General features: G+C 37.4%; 1 protein-coding gene across 3 annotated transcripts in view; it reads left to right on the forward strand.

Annotated features, from left to right (window-relative positions):
* SLC4A7 (solute carrier family 4 member 7) overlaps positions 1–13,456 on the forward strand; it is a 97,625-nt gene that overhangs the window by 33,465 nt on the left and 50,704 nt on the right. For all 3 annotated transcript variants that reach the window (XM_080385809.1, XM_080385805.1, XM_080385806.1), the window contains exon 2: positions 2,239–2,320. In XM_080385809.1, the coding sequence (XP_080241935.1) occupies positions 2,239–2,320 (82 nt within the window). The remainder of the gene's footprint in view (positions 1–2,238; positions 2,321–13,456) is intronic.

Here is a 13,456-nt window from a genome sequence, read left to right on the forward strand (position 1 = left end):
ACGGTTATCAGTGAGATGACAGAGGTCGATTACATGATGAAGGCATCTTCTAGACATCTCTATAATTTCATTTTGGTGTGTAGGAGACAGGAATGTACTATTTCCCCCTGTCCCGTCGTGGGGTGTGTGTGTGTCCCATCTTATTACCACGATGCTGTCTACATTTCTTGATTCTTCTTTTTTAATAGGTCCTTGTAACATTTTCACAGATCTGCCATCAGGCACAACTTCAGTTTAACCACCTGAATTTTTAAATTGTGGCTGTCTGGAGTGTGCAGGAATTTTGGGTTTTCTACCATGCCTGCAAAACTCTGCTTTTGTAATGCAGTAGTGACAACAAAGTTATGTTACTGTGTAAGCCTGCCTTGAAAACTCCATTCTTGGGGACACAGCTCAGAATCGATCATTTCTTAGTTTTCAGAGGTTTATGCTGCTATGTGCCAGGTTTTTTTTGTATCTTGCTTATTTATTTACACAGTGCCAGCTGCTTTTTATTTTTTATAACTAACTGTTAACTTTTTTTAAACCTAATCTGAAAAAAGCCCTTTTTTCCTATATGTGCCGTTTGCCATCTTCATATTCTTTAATCTACTTCCCTCAATAGTTAACAAAGATCTGGACTCTTTTTTTTGTGTGTGTGTGTACAAGCACACAATATACTATGAGAGATCTTTTATTAAGACTAAGGAGCTATGTGTTCCAAAAAATTTTTTTATTTGGTAGGGGTTGCTAACAGTGTTTTAGCTTGTAGCTGTTACACAGGTTTGTTGTTTTTCATCCTTGTTGCTTCTCCATGAGATGACAAATCTGTTCTATATATAGAAGCATTGCACTATTGATTTAATTCTAAGATCAAAGTTAAGGTGAATGTCAACACTGTTAGGGTATCCAGTCTCTATAAGATTCCTGGTTCAGGCTTCTGTTTTCTCTTTATGAAACCGTTATCACAGATCCCACGGTGATCACTTCTGGCAGCAGCCCACTGGTGCATTTACGTTGATCAAACAGGTATTTGTGGTATATCTGGCTGTCGTACAGCCACGAGAAAAGTCATGTTAGTGAACTGATCCAGTGGGAAGGCTAAGTTGTTAAAAACATAAAATGCACTGCTTCAGCTCTTTGTATTTGACTTCATGATTGATAGATCTGACAAGGAAAAAAGTGTGTGCCCAAGGGAGCAGAAAGAGCAGGGACAGTATTCAGCCGTTAGCTTGCCATGATACATAGTTAGATGTAACACAAAGCCTTACTCCTATGGTAGGCAGCAGTTCTTTTGGAGAAGAGTTCTGCCAGGAGGCCGTCATTTGTGAGCTGTTATAAGTGGACTGTATTTTAAGGAAAGCAAACACTTGGAGAAAGGCAACTTTAATGTTGGTTCGGTGTGATGTCTGAGATGAGATTCCGAGTTTCCTACTGCACAGTTACTTTAAGGTTTATTTTAGTCAAGATGGAGCAAAAGGCAGTGTTTAAAGGTCTGCTTTAGTGATGTGACAAATGTGATTAGGGGTCACATTCAAAGATAAGCCTCAATCTTGAGCCTGCATCTATTTCAAATACCATGCTTTTGTGTTATGAGTGGCATGGTTTCAGTAGTAATGGGATCTGAAAAGATAGTCTTGCAACTGCTGTTTCCTAATGTTAATTAGATAGGGATGAGGTTAATAAGCTGCCTGTTGAAAGCTGAGTGAAACCATTATTTTGACTGTTATTCTAGGAGGGACCCCCAAGCTGTGTAACTTAACTCTTTTGCCACTCCTTTTGTGTAACATTTGGTTCACAAAAGCTGCTTACCTGCGCTGGAAATTGTCACACAGGGTTTGTCCCCTGAGCAAATGGGTTTGAGAACCTGAGTGTTAACTTATGTAACTTTTTTAATATTTGCCAGTTATTTTATTGAAGTTCATTAATTGCTATTGAATGTAAAACAAAAAGAATATTGCACTGCTGAAATATGTCGAATTTGATACTTGATATGATGAAATTAAAAACATCACAAAAGGAAATTGCATGTTATTTAGCTTATCTGTTTACTCTGTTTTTCCTTCAATACAGGGTAATGTTTTCTTAAGAATTGCGTGGGTAGATTTTCAGTGACATTTTCTTTCTCAGTTTCTAAGAGGTGTAAGTGTGGTGTTTTACAAAACTTTGAGAAACAACTTCATAACTGTAGAATATATTTAGGAATTTAGAAAAAATCAGTTTATTTAGTTTTAATTAACTGGCATCTTGTTTCTTCAGGGTCATGATGAAGAAGCTGTTGTGGATATGGGCAAAATCAGCTCTACTATCAATACAAACTTTGAGAAAGAAGAACTAGAGAGTAAGTTTGTGGTGGTTTTCTGTTGCTTAACATGCATTTTTTTGCCTTGGGATAAAAGATCAATTTTCTTTCAAATGCAACCAGTATCACTAAAAGGAATCAGAATTTCATGACCATCATGAAATTCTAGGAATAAGCCCAGTGAACAGCAGATGACCTGCCCAGTTTTTTGTCTCTCTGCATGCTAATACCCACTGTTACTCAAATCTGTTACAGAAAAAAAAATATTAAAAACTCTCAAAAAATAAAAATCATGAAGATTTCCAAGGAAAGCTTGCTTCTGAGATTGTATGTTTTACAAACTGATTGCTGTCAGTAAGAAATTTCCAAGCACACGTAATGTAAAGTTCTACAGAATCAAAACGCGGGAAAGTTCATTGTCCTTGTGAGTGCGTTCGTGCATTTTAAATACTGAGAGTCTGAACAGGTAACAGTGCTTCTCGTTTCATGGTAAACTGTACATTCTGCAGTCAGTTAAGCATTACGGAATCCTGTTAGTCTTCATTATTTGTTTCAGGATCCTGCATTTAGCAAGAAAAATGGCATTTTCATGTAGCAAAATGCAAAATTGGATACTTCATTGAAGAAACAATTTTAGTGACTCAAAAAACGAAGTAGATGGGGATGAAGATTAATGGATGCTATTTAGCAAAGCCAGAGGGAAAAGCTAGGGAGATTCAGTGTTAAAATCTTATTTATTCACCTTTCACATAGAATGCTCTGAAGCTTAATTAACATCTGCAAAATGCTAGAAAAATATCCATAGATTCACCAAGCAATGTTTCCTGACAGTACTGAGTGTTACTGGTTCAGAACATCGGAGAGCCATTATCGCAGCAGTTTCTAGCTGAGAAATGTTGATTTTAGGTTGTTGTCACATTTTCTTATACTGTGGCCTAACGAGACAGATTAAAGTGATTAAAGTTGTTTGTTGCTGTTGTAGTCGTACTCTTGCTCTGTTCCTTTCAGTCTGTTACTATTTTCCATCTTGTACTGACAGTCTTGTGTGACCGTACCATAAGCATGGTTAGGTATGTTAAGCAGCAGAAAATGTAACAGTCCTGCCAAAGGAAAATAATTAAAAAAATTCTCAGCGGCTGAGCGCCCCAAACCAATTTGCCATGCAGATGGATGTGTGCCAGTGTTGACCGGGGAAGGGAAGTGTGAATATGAGGCTGAGAGGTGCAGCAGTGGAGGCTGCAACAACCCAGTTTAGATAAGGTTGAGCTGTGGTGAAACCAGTCGTGTCTGTTTCTGCAGTTAAATCTTCAGTGCAGATTTAAGCTGTCTCCTCTTCCATTTCCTTCTCTTGCTTTCCTCTGAGAGATGACCCAGAAAATGCATGTGTGTGTTTTGCAGGGAGGCAGGGGGTTAAGGGGAAGCAGGCATTCAGCTGGAGTGGTGTGCAGTGCAGCTGGGGTTGTGAACAGCTGTAAGGCCTCAGCCACGGAGAATGACATGAGAAGAATGACATGGGAACATGCAGCGATTTCACTTCCCCAGTCTTTCATAGCATGTTTTTCCGAGTGCTTCAGCCAGTCCTCCACTGCTTACACAAGATGCTGGGAGGGGGTTCAGGCCGCTTGAGGCAATTCAAGCACTTGCATTGCTGATGGTGGAAGATATCCCAGCCTTACCCGTGGCCAGAGGACTAAATGAAGGTGAAACAGCCTTTTAGTTTCATGAGCAATTGAGTCAAATAACAGTTGTTGGAAGGAGGAGATCTCACTGTCCTCACCTTGCTCTTAGCCATGCACCTTACCTGTCCTTTGGCTGCCTTTCACACGCTTTGGAGTGATCCCGTGTTAAGTGTCTCAGTGTGAAAGAGGGCTGGCTATACAGAGGTTAAACAAATAACTAAGAAGTATCTGACATGAAAGATGTATTCCAGTATGATTATCACATTTCTGAAGCTTCATATAGGCACACGTTTTCATATTCAAGTAGGAATTATTTTTGATGATTACATATATTTTGTAGTATCTTACATATGTGTAAGACAATTGGTGCTTTCCCTCCCTCAAATGATAGAATGGGGAAAGGGAGGGATGGCATGTATTTTAACTTTTATCAGTGGAAACTGGTCCAAAGAAAGAAAGAGAAGTTTTTACTCGCCTGTACAAAAGAGAAAGGTATGTAATTACAGTTGTGTATGACTCATAGTTATCTAATCTGAGATTCACAAAAGAGATCCTTTAGATACGGAATGTCTTAGAGGATAAGTTTATTTGAACTTACAGCTCTGTTTATGAGAGCATTATTTTTAGGCTACTATGATTAAAGTAGGTATGTGGGATTTTGGGGTTTTGTTTTTAATTCTGGTATTAAAGTCATGCAAGGGGAGAAATGGAATTGTTGGCTGCAAGCAGTAAAAAACCTCTGGATAGTATTATTTTTCATTACTGACTTACGAATGTTTTCTTGTGGCTTAGGAAGACCTATAGTTAAGCATTGGGTATTTTAAGTGTTTTAAGACCTGAAAACTGTTTCAGTCCAGTCTTCCAGCTTGTTTTTGTGGTGACTTGGAAAAGAGTTCTAGGAACTTGGAACTTTTCCAGAAGTATGTGTTGACTCATTTTTGAGGAGAGGCAGCAAGCAGTTAATGCAGTTCAGTTATGATGTGAAACACCAAACCTTTAAAAACCAGCATGGACAGGTGACACTTAACTGCTTTAAAGCCTGTACAAACGAAAGTTGATGGATTTGATGCTGTAGAAGGCATGATTTTGTTACTAATACTAAAGCAAAGTTTTGTTGGTATCGTCAGTATTGCATACTTCCATTTTCTGGAAATGTTGTGATGAAATATTAATGGAAACAGGGTGAGATGCTGAAGTGGATAACAGTTCTTAAAAGAGTTAGGGCTTCCCAAGCTCTGCGTTGTGTTTGTGGTGGCAGGGAAAGTGTGGTATGTATCTGGAGTGACAGTGTTTAGGTTAGAAAGGTTAGGCACAGGCTACTTGTTTCGTAACTCTATTCCTGTAAATGAGAAATGGGTAGAGATGGTAAACTGCAATTGTGGGCAGACAGTGTGTGTACTAAATAAAGGTGCTGCTTTCTTACTGAAGCTGTAAGGCCTTGCTTTGAAATAACAAATGTCAGTTTACAGAAGAGCTAGAACGGGGAATAACACCTTAAAATAACCTGTTTAAGAGTACCCGATGTTCTTAACTTGATGCCAGGCTCTCTCTGAGCTGCAATGAGTAAGAGTAGTAACAAAGTAAGGCAGGAGGTGGAAGTAAGGTAGTGGCAGAGGTATTTCATGCTGTCTTGTAAAAGGTGATTTCTGCTAAGAACCATGTTAAAGGAAAGCTTTCTTAAACCTGAGTTTGTATGTTTGGCTTGATATTACCAGGACTTACCTTTTTAAATGTGTAGTTGATTTTCACCTTGATTCGGGGATACCTTTACTAGGTACAGCTTAAGGGAAAAAGGATCTATTCTGTTACTCTTAGCAGTTACAGGTGTAGCAGAGATAAGGAGTTTACACATAACAGAAGTCTTGTTCCAGAAACAATCTGAGGTCAAGAGTGTGTGTCTCAGTAGACAAGTTTTCCGTGGCTTAAATCCAAGAAGCAGCTTTCAACATTTAATAGCTACTGTACTCTCACACTGTCGTGTGGCCAGGTGTAAGTAGTGTTTACATTTCAAGTGACCCTATTATCTCTGCTACCTTGATGGTTTAGAGCCTTATTTTCCCTTTAAGAAAACAGCTGTGCTTTTCAGTTAATCTTAGTTGATAAGGACAGGTCATTGAACAGTTGTGCAGTTTTTCCACCTCTAGAAGTGAATATTCTATATCAAAGTAGAAAACTTGCTGTACGAGTGTTTTGCAGTTTATCGTGTTATGAGTAGTTAGAAATTGTTTCAGTATTATGAAAGGGATCTGGGAAACTAAGAGAACTTATATGGGAACTTGTAGTAGAATGTCCTGCTAAGGTTTTTTTCAGGTGACAGGTTTACTATTATTCTGCCTTTTTAGATGCATCCAAATTGCAGCTGATCAAAACCCATGAATAGTTCTGTAAAATAAAAAAGTTGTACAGGAGCAGGTAAATACAGGTAATGGAACAGGACTTCATAGTTGCTGGTATTTTAAGATTGTGCGTAGTATTTACATTTTCATGTTCTGTGAATGGCTATGCTAATTTAGGCAGTACGGAACAAGTTTCTTACCCTTCTGAAGCTACAGCATGCATGCTTGAACCTTGAAGAGACCCCTTAATGGTCTAGAAAAAAAAGTGTGTTTAACAGAAAATAATTTTGAATGCTGTTTATCATGCTAAGCTCTATCTTTTTATGTGGTCAAAAAGTAGAAAAATGGGATATGTAACTGCGGCTGAAACAAAAAATAATTTAGGATGCTCATTAATGATTCTTGCAGAGCAACTTTCATCCATCCTGTAGTGATATCCCTGAACTGGAAAGATTGTTCCTGCTCCTTAGTTTGAGTTGAACTGAGAGGAAGCAAAACCATGTCTCTTCAGACACAGTACAGCTGGTCACGTATATGAAACGTACTCTGAATCATATGCAACATCAAGAGAATGTTCACTTGCACCACTTTTGTTAGTGCGGGATATTTTGTCCTTATAATTTAGAAATGTTAGCTGTCATCAGTGCTTCTCAAAGTCACAAAAACTGAGGTGTTTTCCTAGTAAGATTTTTTTTTTTAACGCAATCTTGATGAAGTGAATTTTGGAATTAGGCTGTATTGCTACACCTTTGTCACACATATTGAAAATTTAGTTACAATATCTGTTACTATGGGAATCCTGTATTAGAGTCTACAGGCAAGTTCCTCAAGACTTCTTGTTCTGTTCATTTATGCAATATTCAGATTCCTATGTAGAAAGAATAATTGCCCTCAGATTATTTTATTTTATTATTTGTGGTGTCCATCACGAAGGTAAATCCTTAACAAACACTATCAAAACTGTTTTAGACTGCCTTTTGAGAGGGAAAGTTGGCAACCTGGTTGTGTAGATGTAAAACTCAATAGGGCACCTGAAGAGACTAGACATAATTTTCAGTGTTGATGTGTTGTTGTTTTTGGAGGCAGGGGGGTATTGCTGATTTCTACGTTATTTTTGGAAGTTGTTTCTGATTCTTCCAAACACAGTATTGCAATATTAAAAATTGCTATACAAATATAGTAAGTATATGAAGTATACTGAGTATACATGTTACTATAAATTCTGAAATTTTTACTTGCATGTTAAGTTACATGCAAATTTCTGGAAAGACATACTGTAAGCTCCTGGCAAGTGGAGCTTAGTACTAAGTTGAGACAAAAGACTGACTTTCTTTTTTTTACATTATGAGATTTCTTGATGGTGACCTAACCAGAGCTGAGTGTAAAAAGAAGCATAGACTAGTCCACCCCAAAATTCATATTCTTTAGCTAGATAACAATTGTATAAATGAAAAAAAAATATTTTTTTAGCAGTTTTGATATCACTGTTGTCCTCACCTTTGAGGGAAATGACTCGTTACTCTACAATTACATCTTCCTAATGAGTGTCCTTGAGACAGGTGTTAATTTTTTATTTGTTGAATGGTCTCACCAGCTAAGGAACCCATCTGAGCACCCATCAACCCTTCTGTTTACGAATAGCTGCTGACAGGATGTTTCATCTTGCTAAAGATGATGTTACCCAACTTTTACAATCTTCCTGACTCAGTTGGGACTGAGTGGTAGTATTCATACTGAAACTAAGTCAGCATTTTTACATACATTGTAAGTAATTCATTAGAATAAAACCAGTATTACTATTTTGATTTTATTTTTGTTTAAAAAATGTGGTGTATGTATGATGTATAAATCTGTATGATACTCTAGTCTACTTTAAGGAAAACATTCTCGGAGAAGACAGCTTTTGTAATAACTTAGATCTGTATTATGACTAAGTGTTGCTTTATGGGAGATTTAGACTTCAGTAATTTCAGTGATTCCTTCACGGGAACTGGGATAAATGTGTAGGGAAAAATAAAATTAATTTTAGCTATGCTTCCTTTCTTATGTAGCCAGTTTAGAGTAGAAGATCTTTATATAAATACTGAAGCTTATGTGAAAATAATCTTTGAAGAATGTAGTGCAGCAAAGTGTAAGGTTTATCAATATGGTACTTTTTCTGTGGAGGTAGAAGACAGTGGTGTATATGAATACCCTTGAGTTGTTGCAGTTTCTAACAAGTAGGGCTAGATTATCTAATAGTCACCTTCAAAACAGACGAAATTGTTCTATCACATTGACTATCATGTAGCAATGTTTTTTTCAGCGTGCATCAGCGTTTAAACTTGAATCAGTTCATGAGAACATCTGCAGCAGACAATAACTTTGCTTATACTTGTTTAAAATTCATTTTTGGAAATGTCCATGCTAATTTTAGCACTTCTTCTTAAAACAGAGTTGTTTTTAAAATGGATGCCATTCAAAACAAATGCCTTTTACGTAAACATGTAAAATAAATATTTATTGTAAAATAGACTAAGATGGAAGCAATGATTTTTAATAAGTTTGACACAAACTGCATCCTAACAGTTTTTAAATTTTTTACACCTCTTTTATCTCAGAGAACGTTATGTAATGTTTCTGTTCTGACTGCATCAGAAATGTTACAGAAAGGTAACTAGCTGCAGTTTGTAATCTCAAACATACGTAAAATTGTTATTCGAGTAGCACGGCCATAAAATGAAAGTTTTGCCAAACAGCATCAATTGAAACATAAAACTTTCACTGAACTTGCTGGCCCCAGATTGCTCAAATTTAAAATTTTTGATTAGGCAGAAGAAATAGGAGACTGTACTTGATTCTGCAGCCTGTTGTTTCTTGACAGCTTTTCATAATATTTATCTTACTATTTTTAATCCCTTTAAAATCAGTTGTTCCAAAATTGGCTAAACCTGTGACTTGATGGATGTTGGAAGTCTGAGTGGATGACTTCTCCATTTGCAGTTCACTGAAAGCTAATGTTTCACAGCCATTAAAGCTTTTAAAGTATGAGACTTTTTTTTATTTGTGATTTTATAAAGAAAGTTTGAGCTTTTTGCTTAGAAAGGGTAACTCCTACAGGAGGCAAGATTCTCTCTGTAATATTCTTCATATCTTAAAATATCAGGAAATAGACGCGTTTGGGGGCAAGCTGATCCCTTTAAAGCTGTGTGCAGCAGTTGCACCTGAAAGCAGTGTAGTCAAACGTGTAATGAGAATGTTTTTGTGGCCCATGGATGAAGTGGGAAAATCTTTGCAAATGTTTCTTTTGAAATACTTCACAAGGGCAGTGTTACGAATGTGGAGGCCTTGTGTCCTTACAGGGTATGGCATCCACTAAGGGCTGAGAGCATCACTTTCTTTATAATGGGTGAAGGGCCAGTCTTTGATCATAATGGGACTTTTGCTTGATTTGCGTGTTTCTAGGTTTTCTCCCCTCCCAACAGAAACAACTGTGAAACTACCGTAGGTATGTGTGTGTCTTTTTCTGAGCTCTGCTGCGGAGGCAGGTGGGACCAAGAACCTCGAGCGAGTTGGTCTGACTCGGCTGTGCAATGCAAGGGCAGCAGCCAGCCACCGCTCCCGCAGGTACCGGTGCTGGCTCCTCTGCCTGCCAAGGGCGGTGGATGCTGGCGGTGGGCCACAGAGACCTGGGGTGGACCTGCTGTGCCAGGATCCCCGTGCAGCTCTGGCAGCTGGCACTGAGCTTTTCCTATCGGTGTCACTACCTGCACGTCTAGTGTCATTACTGATAACGCCTTCTTGAATGTTGTTGATTGTGTCAGATGGGAGTATTCAGTGCATTTTTTTTTTATGACCGCCACTACCAAGTCCTATTTGGCTTTAAAACAGAAAAAAAATCACTCGTGTGTAATGAGAAATCTGGCATTTACTGCTTCTACCAGTCAACAAAATATGATGCTTTCATTGTGTAGTGAGAAAACACTCCTACTGAGCTGCTTTACCATATGCTCTACATACTAGATCTTTGGATTACGCTTCTCAGTTTTATCTGTCCAAGTATTTTAGTATAAAGAGCATATTCTCAGATATGCTTAATTACCAGGAGCAACAGGAGATTTCAGACTGCAGTGCAGGAGGTTTAACAGATTCTAAAATATGCTGTACTGTGGAGACTCTTTGGGCTCCAGCTATGGCATGTAACTGTCCTGTAAATGAATTTTCTTTACTCCTTTGTACAGATTTGGTTAGAAAATCTTATTTCAAATGCTTTATTCTGAAAGCAAAAGGTAATTTTTGTCAAATAATTATTTTGTCAAAGCACAGAAAAAAAAAAAATCCTTGGTGGTAATAGGGCTTTTTTTATGGTCACGTCATGCATGGGAGGCCAATATTATATTAAAATACTTTATATTTAATTTTACTTCATTAATTCTTTAGAAAATATTTTGACACTTTCTTGGGAATGTTTCATGTGACAGAAGTTTATAAAAAAAAGTTAAAATAATGCAGTTTATTTTGAAATACTTAGTTTCTGTCTCACACTAAGGACTAAATTGTACATTTATTTGCATACTTCAGAAATGTGGCATTACTTGTAATCAGAACATCAAAGAATTGACATAGTAGCAGTATTTTCAGTGTACTACTGACTTGAGCGAATTTTCAGAATTTTTATTATAAATAAATCAACTTTACACAAAAGGGGGATGTGTGTGTAAACTAGGAATTCTACTTGTTCCCTAAGCTTCACCAGAACAGAGAATATTTGGAGAAGACCTTTGGGCTGTAAGTTTTTTTTGGGGCATGAAAAGATACTTCTTGTTCTCACTCTTCACTTCTTCCATCCACCTAAGATTATTATTCCCATTTGTGTGCTTCTACCTTTGGAGCAGGGCTGTGGCAGAAGAGTTATAAGGTGTACTAATAAATTGCGTTGAGCTTATTTTTGTGCATGTAAGTACTTTCTGTGATGTAAGGGGAACTAATGTCAAGGCATCAGATAAAGATAGATTTCAAATGCTTCCTATTAGGGTAGCGTGTTTTTGGTGATGTGAGTTAAAGAAATCAAGCAGCTGCTGCTTTTCAGATTTTATGGTCTGAAGGAACAGATTAGAATCTCTCCTGTAGATCCTCCATTTTTTCCATGCTGGGACAAGATTGATTATGACATTATTTGATTAAATAAAGGATTTAGTGTGTAAATAAAATGTATGTGTGTAAAAAGTGATGTGTCCTCAGATTATTATGTGAAGATTTTTGGAAAAGTAGTAATTGTCATGGAGTCTGTGCCTTCAGTAGAATGTTGGGGGAACTTGCCAAGAAGGTGGAGTCAGACGTTTGTTGGGTGCATAGTGAAGGGGCGAGGGGGGACCACATGCAAGATGCAGTATTGGAAGTGCTGATTGGATATTCGGAAATCTTTTTCATGCAGCATATTATATGTTGGAGTAGGTTGCCTGGAGAAGCTGTAGATTATCTGTCCTTACAGATACTCAGAGCTTGGCTGGGTGACATCCTGACCAACCTGATCAGAAAGATGGCTTCAGCTTTGAAGTTGGCTATCCTTTGAGCAAGATTGGACCAGATAGTCCACCTCCAGATGTCTTTTAGAACTGTAATTAATGTATGATCTCTGCCATTCAGATTTCAAAGCAACAGGATTTGAGAATTCATAGATATTAACATGGCTTTCTTTGCTTTCTCTTGTTAACACGGGGAAGAATGTCCTTCTTTGTATGAATCCTGAAAGACATCTAAGTAACAAAATGATGAGTAGAAAAAAAAAAGTTCTGTGTGGAATTGGACTTAACAGGGTTGCCACATGAGAGCATTTTTGTACACATGTTTTTGATCTCTTTCAGACTTTAGAAGTCGTTGTGTAGGAGCTTTGGGTAGAAATCGAGGAACTTAAAAAGAGCATTTTCTGTATTGTCGGTTTTATAGGACTTGATATAAACTGGCTTTTCAAATAAGACCAACCATGTGATGGAGACATGTAGCAAGCTCCTGATATTTAAATTTGTTTTGTACTGATAAGGACCTTGTGTAATAAATACTCTTGATGGATTTGAACAGCTAAGCTTGGATAAAGTCATGTTAGATTAAAATGAACAATTATCTCTTGAGCTTTGTGTTACTAAATTTAGTGTCCAGCAGTCTACTAATTCTATTGATCATTGGTTTAAAGTAATTCTGTAACAAGCTTTGCTCAAGTGTGGTACAGATGTTTGTTTGGATACAGCTTTGAAGGTCATGTAATTGTACCTTTCAAGCTTTTAAAAACAATATTCAAGTAAAAGGTTGTGGTCATTTTCAAAATGATACTGATGCTAATAATATTAATTCCAGCCTTTTTAGAGTTAACTTTTTCTCCATTGCTATTATACTACTTGCCTTTCTGGCTTTGTTTTTGGCCAAGGTGAAGCAACTACAAGTTGTTTTGCCCTGTTCATTGGGAATGAAGAAAAAATACCCCTGTGCTTTTATTTCATTTTTTTCCTTTTTGTGTTTGTAAGTAAATCTTTATCTGCAACCATTCATTATTCAGACAAGAGTACTTAAACTTAAGGGAGCACAGACCTACTCAATACAGCTGTCCTTGTATTTAGAGGACTTCCAAGTGCTCTGCTTTGTGGAGTTAGAACTAAAGTTAAGCTTGTCCAGCTGTTGTTATGCAGTTTTGCCCTGCCTTTTGGAGTTCAATATACCTGAACATGCTTTTGGGTAACCATGACAGTGTACACAACAATAGTAGTTTTGGATTTCCTAGGTGGTAGAGGAGATGTCTTTGTTTATGAATGTCTGTGATACAAAAAAAAAAAACCCCACCAAACAAACAAAAAACCCCTCTCCTTTTTCAAGGAACAGGCTGGTGCACTCATAAGGTGGTGTTTGCAATAGCTGAACTTTCCTTGGTTAGTTTGTTGTACTGCCACCCCCCATGCTTGCTCTGGGAAAACAAAAATTATTGAGGCTGTTTTTCAACATCAAGGTTTTTTTTCTTGAAATTAATCTGATAGAATGACATTGGATTGCAACGCATGTTACTTAATAATCACTGAAAATCATCTTGCTCTTAAGTGTTTCACATTTGCCCCAAAATAGAGCTGCAGGTGTAGCAGTCTGATCTCTTGGCATACAGAGGAGTGACTGGGGGAAGGTGTTCTTGTTTCACATTC

The sequence above is a fragment of the Falco punctatus genome (assembly GCF_963210335.1).
Source record: "Falco punctatus genome assembly, chromosome: 4".
In the NCBI taxonomy this organism is placed as follows: Eukaryota; Metazoa; Chordata; class Aves; order Falconiformes; family Falconidae; genus Falco; species Falco punctatus.